Source organism: Agelaius phoeniceus, chromosome 11, assembly GCF_051311805.1.
Source record: "Agelaius phoeniceus isolate bAgePho1 chromosome 11, bAgePho1.hap1, whole genome shotgun sequence".
NCBI lineage: Eukaryota > Metazoa > Chordata > Aves > Passeriformes > Icteridae > Agelaius > Agelaius phoeniceus.
This window is the reverse complement of record NC_135275.1, coordinates 14,235,041-14,250,179: the sequence shown is the minus strand read 5'-3', so window position 1 is coordinate 14,250,179 and position 15,139 is coordinate 14,235,041. Positions and strand designations below refer to the sequence as shown.

Below are 15,139 nucleotides of genomic sequence, written 5' to 3'. Positions count from 1 at the left end.
GCTGCGCGGAAAGCGCGGGGCGGATCCCGGCTGGAGCGGGGGAGCGGGCCGGCCGGGAGAGGCGGGAGGAGGCAGGAGAAGGCTGGACAGAAGACATCGGACACAGGCACACACAGTTTAGGGCTTTATTTGCAGGCGCGCCCGCACTAAAGACACCTGCAGAGTGGACGGGACTCCCGGGCTCGGGGACCTGCGGGGCGGCAGGGCAGGACCGGCCCCCGGTCCCGCCAGTGGTCCCTAGCAGGTGGCGTAAGCGTTGGCCCTCTCCTGGATCTCCTGCAACAGCCCGGTGACCTGCTCCTCCAAAGCCTGCAGTCGTGTCACCTTTGCCGCCATCATCCGTTCATTGGCCCCAAAGCGCTGCTCCAGGTCTGCGGAACATGCAACATGGTCACAGTACAGCCTCCCACCATGTCCTCTGTCACCATCGGGACACCCGGTGGGACAGGCCCAGGGGGACACGGGGAGATGTATTATGGGGAGGTGACAGGAAATGTACCCCACCATGTGCTCCCTCTCACCTTCCAGCTTCCTTTTGCTGTTGCTGGCCTTATCCAGGAGGTCTCGGGCTTCTGCCATCAGCTGCGACACACGCTGCAGGGCCCCACCAGACACCCTGTCCAGCGTGCCCACCCGGTTCTTCAGCACCACATAACGCTGTGTTACCTGGGCCAGGTCCTGGCGGCACAAGGGCATGGTGAGGCTGAGCACCTGCAGCACCCAGTACTTGCTTGGTGGCATGCATAACCAGGCAGGGATGGAGCTCACCTGGCTAAGTGTCCCCGAGGTGGTGGTGGCACGCTGTGCCGCATCCTTGGCTTGCTGGGCCATGTGGTGAGCACCCCGGCCGTGCTCCTGCAGGCTGGTGATGCGCTGTGCCAGCTCCTGCAGCCGCCTCTGCACCTGCGACTCCTTCCTGTCCAGCACCTGCAGCCTGCGCTCCGCCTGGCAGGGATGGACACCAGCTGCAGCAGGCACAGCAACCACCATGCCTATGGTGCCAGCCCCACTGCCCTGGTAACTGCCCAATGCCAGCCACATTTCCCCAGTGCCAGCCTCCCTACCCATAATGTGCCCAAGCCATGTCTTGCTCTGCACAGCACTGATCCCATTACTCCCAGTGGTACCAGCTCCACTCCCCGAGCCCATGCTCCTCACCTTCCTGGCTCTCTTCTCAGCCACCTGGATGGCATCCCTGGCGCTCTGCAGGGTGCTCCCTGCTGTAATCGCCTGTGTCCGTGCCACCTCCAGTGCCTGCTGTGTCCCCGCCAGCTCATCCCTTATGCCTTCTGCTCGCTCCCTGCAGCAGCACAGGCATCTCCAGGCCCTGCCGCTGCAGGGGGACTGACCTATCCCCTGCCTGCCCCAGCATGGCCCCACCACTTGCCTGGCCTCCTGTCCCTGTGCCAGCAGATCCCGTGCCACAGCCAGCCCCTCTGCTGTGCTGTTGAGAACTGCGTCCACCCCCTCTAGCTGGCTGATGCTCTCCTGCATCTCCCACAGCAGCTCCTGGATCTGTCCAGGGCTGCTGGGCAGGGAGATGTTCAGCACCTGCCGGGCCACCAGCTCGATGCTGCCTGGGTCAGCTCCCTCCTCTGCGGGGACAGGGGAGCAGGGTGGGCTCAGGGTGGGCTCGCTGAGTCCTGCCATGCCCATGTGCCCACCCAGTGCTGTCACTACCTGCCAGGAAGGCCTTGATTCGGCGGATGAAGTCCCGCAGCTGGGCTGTTGCCTTCTCTGCACGGCTGCGTGCGGCCTGAGAGTGCCCCAGGGCCTCCTCTGCCCTGCTGCGTGCCCCCCGTGCCAGCTCCTGCACCTCCTGCATCTGAGGGGCACCTGGCTGAGCAGGGGGCACAGGGCAGCCCCGGGAGGGGGCATTTGGGATGAGCAGGGAGTATGAGGGGATAAGATGTGAGCCTGCAAAGGAGCGTGCAAGGGGGGTGCAAGGGGAACAGAGGGTACAGCAGTGGCCCAAGGGGGCATGCACACAAGTGGCACAAGGGGCATCTCTGAATGGGCATAAGAGACACATACAGAGCTAACATGCTTGGGGACATGGAAAGGGAAAAAACAGGACATAGAAGGGGGCCATGCAAAGTGGCATGGAAAGGGCACCAACAGGATATGCAAAATGGACACAAGGGGACCCCAGAAAGTGCCATGGAGCAACCACCCCTACCTTCTGTGCCACAACATCCAGCTGCCCTAATGCCACCTCCAGCTGCTGAGAGGCATTATGAGCAGTGCTCAGGGCTCGAGCTGAGACAGGCAATGCCCCTGCACACCCAGTACCACCACAGTGCCTTGTCCCTGCACTGTCTCGGCACAAGGCTCCTCCGCAAGACGCATGCTCGCAGCTCCGGTCTCCAGGCGCCCCACAAATCTGTGATGGTGGAAATGGCAGCTCATTTCCTGGACGGTGATGCCCACGCTGCTTCTGCCAGTCCTGCTCTCACCTTCTCGTTGATCCTGGCAATGCTGAGTCCCATCACCCGTTTTTGTGTCTCCCGCAAGGATTTCCGGGCTGCGGCTGTGCCACGGCGGAAGATATCGCCCCGCTGCTGCAGCGCCCGCTCGGTCGTCCGCTGCGTCACCTGCGCCCTCCTGAGCTCTCCAGCCGTGCCATTGACCATCATCTCCGCCTGCCGCGAGGCCTCCGCCGATGCCAGGATGCTGCGGTAAGACTCTGCGGGTGCGGGTGTTAGGCTTTGGCCAGGATGGCTGCCACCAAACCCAAACCTTGCTGGCTGCTCTTACCGCTGAATCCAGCTGCCGCTACAGTGCCGAGGAGGCTCTGAAGGTGGGAGGTGGTTCGGTTGAGACCTCCCAGCTCACGGCTCAGCTCAGCTAGCCGGCCATGGTGCTGCATATCCGCCTGTGCCAGCTGATCTAGATGTTGCTCCAGCTCTTGGAGGTGCTTCCCAAAATTGTCCAGCTCCATCCTTTGGGTAGGGAGGATGGCTTCAAACTTTCAGGTGGGGACAAGAGGGAGGTCCCTCCACCCTAGCCCTACATGCACACTTGCCTGGTGCCACCCAGCTGCCTGGGCAGTCCATCGAGGAGGGGACTACCAGGGCTGTGCCCCTCTCCCAGCAGCTGTTCCACGTGCCCCAGAGCCTCCTCCAGCTCCCGCAGGCGACGGGGGCTGAGTGGGAGTGCAGAGCCCCCCTCCCTCAGCGCCTGCACCTGTGCCCCAAGGCGCTGCAGTCCTTCCCGCAGGCTGCCCACGGCCAGGTCCCAGCGCCCAAAGCAAGGGTGGCAGGGTGAGCACTGGGGGAAGGGCTCCTGGTAGCCCCGCTGGCAGCGGTCACAGCGCAGCCCCCCGAATCCTGGCCGGCAGCGGCACTGCCCGTTGTCCTGCTCACACTGCAGGCTCTCAGCACCCAGCGGCTCACACTCACAGGCTGCAGAGACAGTTGGAGGTGTGTCCCAGCCTTCCCATGGAGCCCCATGCCCCCAGACTGCCACCATGTCCCAGCATCCCACCATATTCCCCTGTGTCTCCAGAATCCAGTCTATCCCCAGCATCTTCTATTGTCCCCACAGTTCCACCAAGTACTGGGTCCCCAAAGTCCTGCATGTCCCCAGAGACATACCATGTCCTCAGTGTTCCACCATGTCCCCAGCATCCCACTGTTCCCCAAGGTCCATCATGCCCACAGTGTCCTAGCATGTTCCCAAGATCTCCTGAGTCCCTTGTGTCCCCAGTGTCCCACTGTCTCCTTAGTGTCCCATGTTCAGAGTCTCCCACCATGTCCCATTTCCCTAGAGTCTCACTATGCACCCAGAGTCCCCTCATATCCCCCATCCCCAGAGCCCCTGCTCCCCCAGTCCCTGGGGTGTGCTCCCACCTCGGCACTCCTGCTCAGGGTCTCCCCAGTGGTGCTCCTGGCACTGGGAACAGACACGACCCCCGAAGCCAGGCCGGCACTGGCACTGCCCTGTCACCTGCAGTGACAGCGCCATGCTCACTGTGCAGCTCACTGGGCCCCAGGAGGGCAGTGCAGCTGTAGCAGGGTGCCAGGGGACTCACAGTGTCACAGGCAGGGTGCAGGGCATGTGTGGGGTGGCAGCCACAGGGCTCACAGCCCCTTGGCCCCCCCAGCCTCCAGAAGTGGGGTGCGCAGCGATCACAGCTCTTGCCCACGACATTGGGCCGGCAGGCACAGGCTCCTGTGCCACGGTCACAGTCACAGGTGCCATCGGTGCAGTGGGAGGCCAGTGTGCCCCGTGGGTCACAGCCACAGCCTGCAGGAGGGTGGATGGCCACATGGGGCTCAGCCCATACCCACTGCCCAGGCAGTGTGCTGCTGAACCCAGCACCCCAAATCTGCCTGACCCCAGTGTCCCCCAGTCTGCCAGGCCTCAAACCCCTGCACAGCCCCACCAACCCCGATCCCTGTCCCCTGCCCAGCCCCAACCCAGGCACAGCCCCACACCCCTTCTAACAGCCTCAAACCTCTCCTGGCCCTGAACCCTAGCCCTGCAACACCCCAAAATTCTCCCTGACCCAACCCCAATCACCCACACCCAACCACAGCCCCACACCTCATCCCTGTGTTGAGCCGTTGCATCATTTCAACCCCCCATTCCAAACCCCTGTGCATCTGCAGCCCCGCAGCCCTGCAGCCCCGCATCCCCACAGCCCTGCAGCCCCACCAGCCCCGCATCCCCGCAGCCCCGCAGCCCTGCAGCCCCACAGCCCCACATCCCCGCAGCCCTGCAGCCCCACATCCCCGCAGCCCTGCAGCCCCACAGCCCCGCAGCCCCACATCCCCTGCATCCCCGCAGCCCCTGCAGCCCCGCAGCCCCTGCAGCCCCGCAGCCCTGCTCACGCCGGCAGCTGCGCTGCAGGGCATTGCCGTAGTAGCCCGGCTGGCAGTGGGCACAGCGGGGCCCAGCTGTGTGGTACAGGCAGCGCAGGCACTGTCCCGTGCGGGGGTCGCAGCCCTCTGGGTCGCTGGTGTCGATGTTGTTGTTGCACTGGCAGGGCCGGCACTCCCCCCCATCCATCTCCGGAGCCCCAAAGTAACCAGGGGAGCAGCGGTCGCAGCGGGGCCCTGCAGAGAGGGGGCTGTAGGTGCTGGGGTCCCGCAGCCCCAGGCAGGGGGTCCCTGCTGGCCCGTGCCCACTCTGGCCCTCACCCGCGTATCCAGGGGCACAGAGGCAGACGATGTGGTGTGTCTCATCGTCCGCATGGCAGGCGCTTCCATGGTAATGCCGTGTACCAGGGTAGCCGGGGCAGGGGCAGGGCCGGCACTGCTGCCCCGAGCCCAGCACAGGGTTCCCATAGTAACCATCCTGGCACCTGAAAGGACGAGAGGGGACCCAGTGGGTCCCTCCAATCCATCATATACCATCCCACCATCCCATCCTATTCCATCGTATCCCATATCATCATATCTCACCCTATCCTAGCCAATTGTATCCATCCCATTCCATCTCAATCTCATCCATCCCATCCCATCCCATCCCATTCCATCTCAATCCCATCCCATCCCATCCCACACCATGCAATCCCATTCTATTCTACCCCATCCCATCATATCTCTGCCAGCCCATCTCAACCCATACCACCATTCCAACATATCCCATATCATCATATCTTATCCTGTCCTACTCCATTGTATCAACCCCATTCTATGCCACACCACCCCACACCACCCCCCCCACACCACACACCACACCACTCCACGGCCTCCTCTGGGAGCTGGCCCACCTCTCACAGTGCCGGCCGCTCGTGTGGTCGCGGCAGTGCAGGCAGGTGCCCGTCCGGGGGTCGCACTCCTCGGCGTGCCCGTTGCACTGGCAGGGCCGGCAGGCAGGGAAGCCCCAGTGGCCGGGCTGGCACTGGTCACACTGCCGGCCCACGGTGCCGGGCTGGCACCGGCACTGCCCGCTCACCTTGTCACATAGCTGGGACACCGAGCCCTCTGGGGAGCAGGTGCAGGCTGCAGGGCAGCACAGCTCAGGTCAGGCACATGGGTGCAGGGACACAGGGGTGGACAGACAGACAGAGAGGCAGGCAGGGGACCAGCACCCAGAACATGCTCACTCCATGGGCTGTGGCACAGATGGGCTTATGTGGACACACAGGTCCACAAGACAGACAGATGAGAGAGTGCAGGACAGCACAATGCTTACAGGGGGCTCATGTGGATGGATGGATTGATGGATGGATGGATGGATGGATGGATGGATGGATACCTGTGACTGAACCCATGGGCTGCAGGACAGCAGGGCTGAGATGGACACATGCACAGACAGATGGACAGACAAGTGAACAGGGCAGTGAAGAGGGCGCTGATGGCTGGACAGACAGACAGGAGAGACAGCAATTCCTGGCAGATGAAGATCCCAGTACTCACGGCTGCATCCCAGGGGCCCAAAGCCAAAGCTGCCTGGGGCACAGTGGTCGCAGCGTCGGCCGATGACGTGGGGCTTGCACTCACACTGCCCGCCCTGCACCTGGCACTCGCTGCTGCGGGAGCCCTGTGGGTCGCACTGGCAGGCTGTGGGAGCAGGACCAGCATGGGGCCAGGGCTGCCTTTTCTGCACTTGCCCACACCTGCCCACACCTGCCCACACCCTGCCACTGCTCTCCTGCCCACCATTCCATGGGCATGGGCATATCCTGACCCACTGCCCCGGCAGGGCTCCAGCCCTGCCCACTCGTGGATCCCATCCTGCAGGCTCCCCACTCACGCAGTGCCCCGCCGTGCATCAGGGCTGAGACGCTGCAGACCAGGCGGGCACAGGCCTCGGCCAGGGGGTGAGGGGGAGCCATGCGAAACACCTCCAGGCACTGGTACCGCTCCAGCTCCTCCTGGCGCGCTGCTGCCTCTGCCCCATGGAACCCTGGCAACTCTGACACCCGTGGCAGGAGCACCAGCTGGGGGAAGGGAAGAGGAGATGGGGCGGGGGGGCATAGCCAGCCTCCACTGTGGCACCTACCACTAGGCTGGATCCATGTGCTCCAGGACAGTCCCAATGATGCTGGGGTCAATTACCCCAGCTCCATCAACAGCCATGGACATCCCCAACCCCATTGATATTCCCATAAAAAGTGCCATCCCCAGAAGCTTCCTTATTCCCTTCCACGCTGACATCTCTATGCCAACCCCAACTCTATCTAAATCCCCAGTCTCATTGATATTCCCTTCTATTCCCTTCCCCTTCAACATCTACTTCCCCATTCCCATCCCCATCCCATCCCCATCCTCATCTCATCCTCATCTCCATCCCACCCTATCTCATCCCATCTCATCCCCATCCTGACTCCAAGTACATCCCCAGAGGGGGGTCACTTCTCACTCCAGCCTCTGTCCCTGTCCCTGCCCATGATCCCACCCCTGCCAAGCCTCAGGCACAAGGGGCAGTGGGACTCCCCTCACCGAGTCAATGAGGATGAAGGCACCAGGGTGGCGCTGGGTGACACCAGCCCGCTGAAGCCGCATGGTCACCTCATAAGGGGTGCTGGGCTCGAAGCAGAAGGGCCGGGACAGCAGCACATACCTGTACAGAGTCAGGTGTTGCATGGGCACAGCAGGGCCATGGAGACAGCAAAAGGACAGCAGCAGCAGGACCCAACCACCTCCCTTGTTCCCATCCCCAACGCCCCCCAGCCCATCCCATTGCACCTCTGGCTGTGGGGCAGATTCTGGCGGTACATCTGCTCGGAGGGCAGCAGGTTCCCACAGCGAGGGCTGGTGGGCAGCACCCGGGAGCTGACACTGACCACGGCCTCCCAGTCCTCGGCTGACTGTGGTGACAGGCAAGGGCAGTGTCAGGGCTGAGCTGTGCCATACACGCCGTGGCCGTGGCTGTGGCCGTGCTCACCTCAGGCTCGTAGCGCAGCAGCAGCTCGTAGTCCATGGCGTAGGGCACGTTGTCCACGCGGAAGGTCAGGCCAGCCCCGTCCCGCACCCGGGCAAACCCCAAGCCTGTCCATGTCACCATGCGCCCGGCACTGTCCCGCACCACCTCCTCCACGTCCGGCTGGGCAGGGCACAGGCACAGTTTGGCCCTGGCTCTACCCCCAGCCACTTCTGCCCTGCAGTGCCTCACTGTGCCCTCCCCTACCACCTCACCTTGGGGGGCTGCTGGCGGCTGCGGCGCGAGGGGACAGGGGGCTGGGGAGCACGGAGGGGGCTGTGCTGATGCCGTGAGCGTCCCTTCCGCCCAACTGGCTCCCTGGTGTCGTACTCCAGGCAGTCCTGGGCCACCTCTACCCGAATGGCACCCTGCAGGGATGGGGTCAGGGGACGGTGGCCATGCACAGGGACAGTCATGCACGAGGATAGCCGTGTACAGGGCATGGTAACAGCCACATGCAGGACAGGGTGACAGCCATGCATAGAGCACAGCAGCAGCTATGCATGGAGCATGGTGAACAGTGACAGCCATGCACAAGTACAGTGACCCCCAAGGAGACTCACCGGGAGCTGAGGGTGGCTGTGGCCATGGCCGGTGGCCTGCTCGGCCTCATAGGTGTAGTAGTCAAGGGGGGCACAGAAGAAGCCGGGTTGTACCTGGTCACACTGCCGCCCCATGATGTGGGGACGGCAGGGACACGCCCCATCCTCCATGGAGCACCTGGGGGTGACCATCCTGTCCTTTCATCTGTCCTTCTGTCTGTGTCATCATCCCTCCCTACTTCCATCTCTGTCCCCATCCCTCCCTCCCCCATGTGTGACTCCCAGCCCTGTCCCCACTCTCTTCCCCACCCCTGCCCCACGGGTGCTGTGCTGGGCCCCACCGGTTGTTGTAGGCTCCCCCGAAGTCACAGGCACAGGGCCGGCAGCCCCCCAGGTCGTAGCTCAGACCCCAGAACTCGGGCTGCAGTGAGGAGGGGACATGTAGGGCATGTGTGGGGCCAACCCAGCCCTGGGGGTTGCCATGGGGTTGGGGACAGTCCCTCACAGGTTGGGGCACTCACCACACATTGGCTGCAGGAGCGCCCAGCCACGAAGCGTTTGCAGTAGCAGTCCCCACTGATGGGGTCACACGGGGAACTGCCTGCCACCGTACCCCGCGGGTCACACCTGCATGCTGCCCCCACACATGCACATGTGAGGGGGTGCCAGTGGGACTACAGCCCACATGCTTCGTGGCCCTCCTTCCCCATCCCATATCCATCCATCTTCATCCCTTCCATCCCCATCCTTCCATCACCATCCCTCTATCCATTCTCATACAACTATGCCATATCCCTCCGTCCTACATCCCCCTCTATCCCAGATCCTTCCACCCTCATCCCTCCATCACCATACCTCTACCTCCATCCCTCCACCCTCATCCATCCCGTCCCCATTCCTCCATCAACATCTCTTCATTCCCCATCCCTCAAATTTCATCCCTTTCTCCGTACCCCTCCATCATCCCCCCATCCCCATCCCCTCTCCCACGCCATCCCTGGCTCCCAGCTCACGCTGACAGCCCTGTGGGTCGCTGTGGCTGAGGCCATAGGCGCCGTGCCGGCAGCGGTCGCAGCGGGGACCGGCCACGTTCTCCTTGCAGCGGCACTGGCCCGCAATCATGCCCAGCGCCACGTCTGTGTGCCCATCGCAGGCACCTCCATCCAGCGACCCTGCTGGGTCACAGTCACACGCTGCCAAGAGACAGGATCATCAGTAGTTCTGGCTGCTGGTACCAGGAACCGTGAGGCTGGGGCAGGTGGCACCAGGAGCCATAGGGCTGGTCCCAGGACACTCACGGGCACAGGCAGTGGGGGACCGGATGTCGGAGCGAGGGTGCCGGTAGTAGAAGGGCTTGCAGAGGTGGCAGTGGCGGCCCATGGTGTTGTGCTGGCAGTCATCACACACACCCCCACTGGTGTTCCCCGTGGCCAGGAACACGGCCATGTCAAAGTGGCACCGCCGTGAGTGCTCGTTGCAGTCACAGCCTGCAGGGACAGCACCGTGGCATGGCACATGGCACCACAGCCCACACCTGGTAGGCAGCACCCCAAGTGCCAAACCTCCCCTGTCTGGATCCCCCTTACTCTGATATGCAGCACCACAACTGCAATGCTCCCCAAAGTACAGCCCTGGCACCCCAAAACCCCTGGCACAGCACAGCCTGGCAACCCTGGCACTCACGGCGACAGGCGTTGGTGCTGGAGCCCTCGGCCGGGCGCCAGGGCAGGTCATGGTAGAAATCCTCACAGCGCTCGCAGTTCAGCCCCTGCGTGTGGTGCTCGCAGACACAGCGCCCGTGGATCTGGGGGGAGCACCCAGCTCAGTGTGGCTGCCAGGTCTCATGGGGCAGTGCTGGGGGGTTTGTGCCTCACCATGCCAGGGACAGAGGGTGTTGGGGCACCCGGTGCTGGGGCACAGTGGGCAGCGTGGCCGTGGCAGAAGCAGCTCCCGCGCAGCACCAGTTCATCCACAGCGTAGTAGTACTTGTGCAGCACCTCCCGCCGTGAGTCCAGCAGGTTGTCCCCCAGCGTGTGCAGCTTGGTGAGGTTCACCCGCAGGTTGGTGACACGCAGCAGGTCTGGGGGCATGTCACTGTTAGCACCTGCCCTGACACCAGCCCTGCATCCCCCACACCCCCGGCAACATACTCTGGATGTCTGGGCTGTAGGGATCTGCTACGGGAATGGAGGGGTCCAGCACCTTGAAGATGACCTGTAAGAAGGAAGGAATGGGTGATCCCATTCCACTCAGACCCCTGGCCCTGCTCTGCACCACCCTATTCCTACGCACCTCCCCATGGCTGGATGGCTCAATCTCAGAGTAGCGCTGGTCACACAGCACCTCATCCACAAGCCCCAGGGAGTGGCTGGGGATTCCAGGGAAGAGCTTGGAGCAGTTGTAGGCAAAGTAGCGATACACCTTCCAGGTGCGCCCAAAGTCAGCTGAGCGCTCCACCAGCATGGCCGCAGGACGGAAGGTCTGCAGGAGACCCAGATGGGATGGGGACCAGACCCACAGCCCCTCCAGATCCATCCCATCCCATCCCATCCCATCCCATCCCATCCCATCCCATCCCATCCCATCCCATCCCATCCCATCCCATCCCATCCCAGGCATCCATGTGTCAGGACCCACTTTAAACTTCATAATAAGGTGGGTAAAGTGGAACTCGCCCTCCAGGTCCAGGCGGATGCTGACATGCTCCACACCTGGGAGACAAAGAGAGACAGAGATGGCTGAGGCTGGGGAAGACCCCCATGGCCATGCAGCCCCACAGCACATGCATATGGGGCAACCTCACTGCCACCCTGACCTCACCGTTCTCCGACTGCCACCAGGTCCGTTTGTCATGGGGGCTGCTCAGGTAAATGACATTCTCGATGCGGTGGCTCTCAGGCAGGGATGGGTCACGTGAGTCACAGGTGAAACACTTCTCCGAGTCCTGTGCCAAGGAGTGGCACCATCAGGGATGGGTGACTGGAAGCTGCACCAGTGCCTGGCTGTGTGGGTCTGTGCTGGAGCTGTTCTGGGGCTGGGTGGGCTCACCTGGAGGTGGCTGACGATGCAGTACTCCTGGGGGCCATCCAGCCCACAGGTGGAGGTGGCACTCAAGCGGGAGGCTCGCCCCACCAGCAGGTTCCCAGTGGCTGGGTAGCAGCTGCCACGGGCGCAGCCGTGGCTCAGGTCAGGCTCCTGCCAGCCCCCAGCCACCAGTCCCCCGACTGCAGAGAGCATGAGGGCACAGGCTGGGGGCTGCACTGGGGTGCCTGGGCACCCCCTGCTCCCCCATGCACCCACCCCACCCCCAGCTGTCCCATCCCATCCCATCCCTGCATCCCGACCCACTGATGCAGCATGAAGCTCCATGATCCGGAAAGGTGCTGGCAGCAGCACCGCAGCCTCGTGACCAGGGGCAGGGAGCAGGGTGACTGGGGGGCTGGGCTGCCCGTGCTCCTGGGGGCCCGGGCAGCCCCAGGGTGCTGAGAAGTGCCTCGGGGAGTCAGAAGCCAGGTCAGGCGCTTGCTAATCCCGACAGGGCTTAGTGCAGCCTGGATTCCCCGCTGGATTTTGCGGCAGTCAGGCTGTGGGTGCTGCCAGGCAGGGAGCATGGCCACTGCCACCACCTCTGCTGCCCAGCACCCTCCACCCTGACTGGGGTCCCTGAACCACCACAGCTCCCAGCAGTGTGGGTATGCAGGGTGCCACCAAGGCCAATGCTTACCCAGGAGGAAAGCAAGCGCCAAGAGGTCCATGGGCAACCACGGGATCTGCCTGGTGGAACAGGGAGATGGCACTGCGATAGGGCGCAGGGTATGGCATGGGGTGCAAATCAGCTGATGCCTGTCCTCTCCTGGCTCTAGCAGGACTGTGCAGTCCAGGATGCACCCCCCCACACCGGCATGATGGTGCTTTCCAGGGACAACACGAGGAATCAGGGTCATTTGGGGCAGCTGGGTCTGAAAGTTCTCCGGAATGACATGCGGTGTCCACCTGAGCAGCTCTGCGGGACTGTCACACACACATCCAGGCACACAGCCATGCTATGCCCCACCAGAGCTGGCACGAACTGTGCCATGCCCCACCCTGCCTGGCTCAGAATGGATCTATCCTTTTGAGAGTCACTAGTGTCCCTGGGGGGTACCAGCATCGGGCCAGGGCCAGCTTGGGAGGGGAGCCAGGAACGCTGGAGCCGGCTGGGCAAGGGCGTCCCTGACTCTGGCCAGGGTCCCGCTGTTAAATTTAGGTTGGAGCTGTCTTTTGTGTTTCCTTCTCTCCCGGTACTTCCCGCTCCCAGCCTCACAAGTGCTGGATCAAAGCCGGGTCTCGGCTCTGCCCAAACACATCTCTCCTGTCCCCCGCACGGAGCCAGCCCAGGGCAAGGGGGCTCGGGGCGATGGGGGGAGCCGCGGCTCCGTTCTGGCACCCGCCCCGCTCGAAGCCATGCCAGGGCGATAGGCAAGGTGGTGCAGAGCCACGTGCTGGCACGAGGGTCCCCGAGCCCCCGAACCCCCTGTACCTGGCGTCCTGCGGCGTCCGGCGGGACCAAGGCCAGGGTCGAGGGCGGCGTGGGACCCGCTGCCCCCGGGCTGGGAGCGCAGAAATGAGCCGGGGCAAGGGCAGCGATGGGATGGCGGCTGGTGGCCCCCCTTCCCTGTGCACGATTCTTATTCAAATGGGCTGCCCGCTGAAAGGGACGGCGGTCTCCAGGCTACGGGAATGTCACTGCCGATTCCTTCTGCCTGGAGGCCCCCGCCGCCCGCCCGCCCGCGGAGGCCAGGCCGGCCAGGCGTCGGCAGCCCGGGCACGCCCCGGCCCCCAGGCGGCACGGTGGGCCCCGCCGGCGAACAAAAGGGCGCCTCGTGGGCTGGCGAGCCGGAGGCACCGCGTTCCCTGGGCTCCCTGCACGGCGCGGCAGGAACGTGCCGGCCGCCGCGGGCAGTGAGGCGTGGGGGCAGCATGGTGGGATGGGTGGCTGCCTGATGCTCCAGGAACCGGCGGGTGCAGCCACACAGGGGTCACTGCGTCATCCTTCGCCTCAGGTGGGGATGGCCCATAGCGAAGGCACCTGCACGGCTACGCTGTAGGGTGGAGCCGTGCAGGGCATCTGCTCTACCAGGAACTCACCCGGGCACGGCGGCGATGCTGCCGGATGGGAACGTCCCCTCCCTCCCAAGGTACCTGTCCCTCCCCACTGCTACAGCTCCCTGGGCAAAGTCCGGCGCACGTCAGCCACAGGAACCGCATGGCAAGGGTGGGGGTACCCAACCTGTCACTGCCAAGGGACCCCACAGCTCCTTCCTTGAGTGCTGCCTCACGCCAGTTGCCAGCACCCAGCCCGTGCCATGGGCTGTGCCGAGTGCCAAGGGCTGTGCCGTGCCCCAGAGCTGTGCCGTGCCCAGGATCTCCCCTACGGCGCACCGGCTCCTACCTGTGCCCGTGGGAGCCTGGGGCGCTGGGCAGGTGGCTGGTGGCCCGGGTGGGCTGCGGAGTCGGAGGCCCGCTGGGCTCGGGCTGGGCTCAGCTGCTGTTCCTGGAGGAGGGCGGCCGGTGCCTGTCTCCTCCTCCGGCAGCCGTGCCAGGCGAGGGGAGGGACCTGCCCGCACCGAGCTTTAGCCAAGGTGAGGCAGAGGAAGGTACACGCTGGCGGTGGCCCACGTGTGACACAGCAGTGTCCTGTGCCTAGGCTGGCCGGGAGAGCATTCCTGCAGGGCTGCTGTGCCCGGTTGTGCAGCACGTGGGGCTGCTGAGACAGGCAGCCTGGCTGGGACTCGCCCTGCACTGCACGGGCCCGTCTGTGCCTCTGCAGGGCGCGTCTCTAGCAGCGGTACCGCAAGCCCTGCACTGCACTGCCCCGGTACCCATGCCAAATGGATCCTGCTCACGCCCAGTGCTGGCACTGCCATGCCCCACTCACCCTGTGCTGGTCGGTGCTGTCTGGGATCCGCTGGACTGGGTGCTGAGCCGGCAGCCCTGGAGCCCTGCAGGGAGCACGGCTGTGCACCAGGGCCGGGTGCCACAGAGCCCTCACTGTCACGCAGGGATAGTGCCTTTTATTAGCCAAGGCCGAGGGCAAAGGAAGGAAAAGGAGCCGTGTGCTCTCCACGCCAAGGCCACGCTCTGGCCACCTGCCGCCAAGCAAGGTCATGGGCAGACAAAGAAGCAGCTCTCAGCCATAGGGATGGCAAAACCCATGCCCCCAGGGACACCCTGAGACAGCCAGGCACCTCAGCAGGACAAGAGATGCTGTGCACAGTGCACTACCAGCTCCCTATAGCCATGCACGGCACTTGGAAGGCTGGAGGAAGGTCCAGCAGGGCAGGCTGGTGGTCAGGCACCACCACCACCTTGTGAGCTGGGAGACTGGCAGGAGATGAGCTGACAAAGAGCTATTAGAGCTGGCCAGCATGTCTATGTCACGGGCTGCTCTGAGGAGATCCAAAGAGGCCTGATAAAGGCAACTGTAACAGGATCTCTGGCCTTGAAAAGCGAAGTAAAAGTGGGAGGGAAGGATTCTCAGCGGGATGTGAGGGATGAGAGAGGCATCTCAGTCCATATCCAGGCACCTCCTTGAAGGCTGCTCTGACTTCCCATGGCAAGCTGCAATCCCTTCCTCTGCCCCAGAGCCGAACGTGTGGGGGTGGCCCGGGTCTGCCCGGGGACATGGCCTGTCCGGGGGCAGCTCCACTGGCGGAGATCTGCCAGCAGCTCTGCCCTCCATC

General features: G+C 63.8%; 1 protein-coding gene across 6 annotated transcripts; it reads right to left on the bottom strand.

Annotated features, from left to right (window-relative positions):
- Window positions 1–111: 111 nt before the first annotated feature.
- LOC129124994 (laminin subunit beta-2-like) lies at window positions 112–13,995 on the bottom strand. Of its 6 annotated transcripts, none has more exons than XM_077184480.1 (36): window positions 13,849–13,995; window positions 12,937–13,071; window positions 12,142–12,191; window positions 11,466–11,641; window positions 11,238–11,361; window positions 11,055–11,128; window positions 10,710–10,898; window positions 10,568–10,631; window positions 10,292–10,497; window positions 10,101–10,221; window positions 9,716–9,904; window positions 9,431–9,610; window positions 8,939–9,051; window positions 8,759–8,838; window positions 8,439–8,595; window positions 8,091–8,243; window positions 7,840–7,998; window positions 7,641–7,762; window positions 7,395–7,515; window positions 6,706–6,892; window positions 6,369–6,512; window positions 5,720–5,951; window positions 5,145–5,308; window positions 4,836–5,060; window positions 4,034–4,248; window positions 3,852–3,948; window positions 3,026–3,404; window positions 2,758–2,942; window positions 2,457–2,686; window positions 2,180–2,383; window positions 1,681–1,840; window positions 1,384–1,595; window positions 1,159–1,296; window positions 769–945; window positions 522–678; window positions 112–371 (listed from the first exon to the last, which is right to left on the bottom strand). In XM_077184480.1, the coding sequence occupies exons 3-36, from the start codon at window positions 12,170–12,172 to the stop codon at window positions 238–240; spliced, it is 5,499 nt and encodes a 1,832-aa protein (XP_077040595.1). In that variant the 5' UTR covers window positions 12,173–12,191; window positions 12,937–13,071; window positions 13,849–13,995; the 3' UTR covers window positions 112–237. The 6 variants fall into 6 exon arrangements, with proteins under 6 accessions (XP_077040595.1, XP_077040594.1, XP_077040598.1 ...); XM_077184479.1 differs by having other exon boundaries at window positions 12,937–13,104; window positions 13,849–13,989; XM_077184483.1 differs by having other exon boundaries at window positions 1,681–1,825; window positions 12,937–13,104; window positions 13,849–13,987.
- Window positions 13,996–15,139: the final 1,144 nt, after the last annotated feature.

Excerpts from the sequence above, each read along its gene's own strand:
- LOC129124994 (XM_077184480.1), bottom strand. The coding sequence starts at position 12,172 with ATGGACCTCTTGGCGCTTGCTTTCCTCCTGG. Across the intron at positions 8,839-8,938 it reads GCTCCTGCAGCCAATGTGTG|CCCGAGTTCTGGGGTCTGAG; the intron begins GTGAGTGCCCCA and ends TCCTCACTGCAG. Across the intron at positions 1,841-2,179 it reads TGGATGTTGTGGCACAGAAG|CCAGGTGCCCCTCAGATGCA; the intron begins GTAGGGGTGGTT and ends CCCCCTGCTCAG.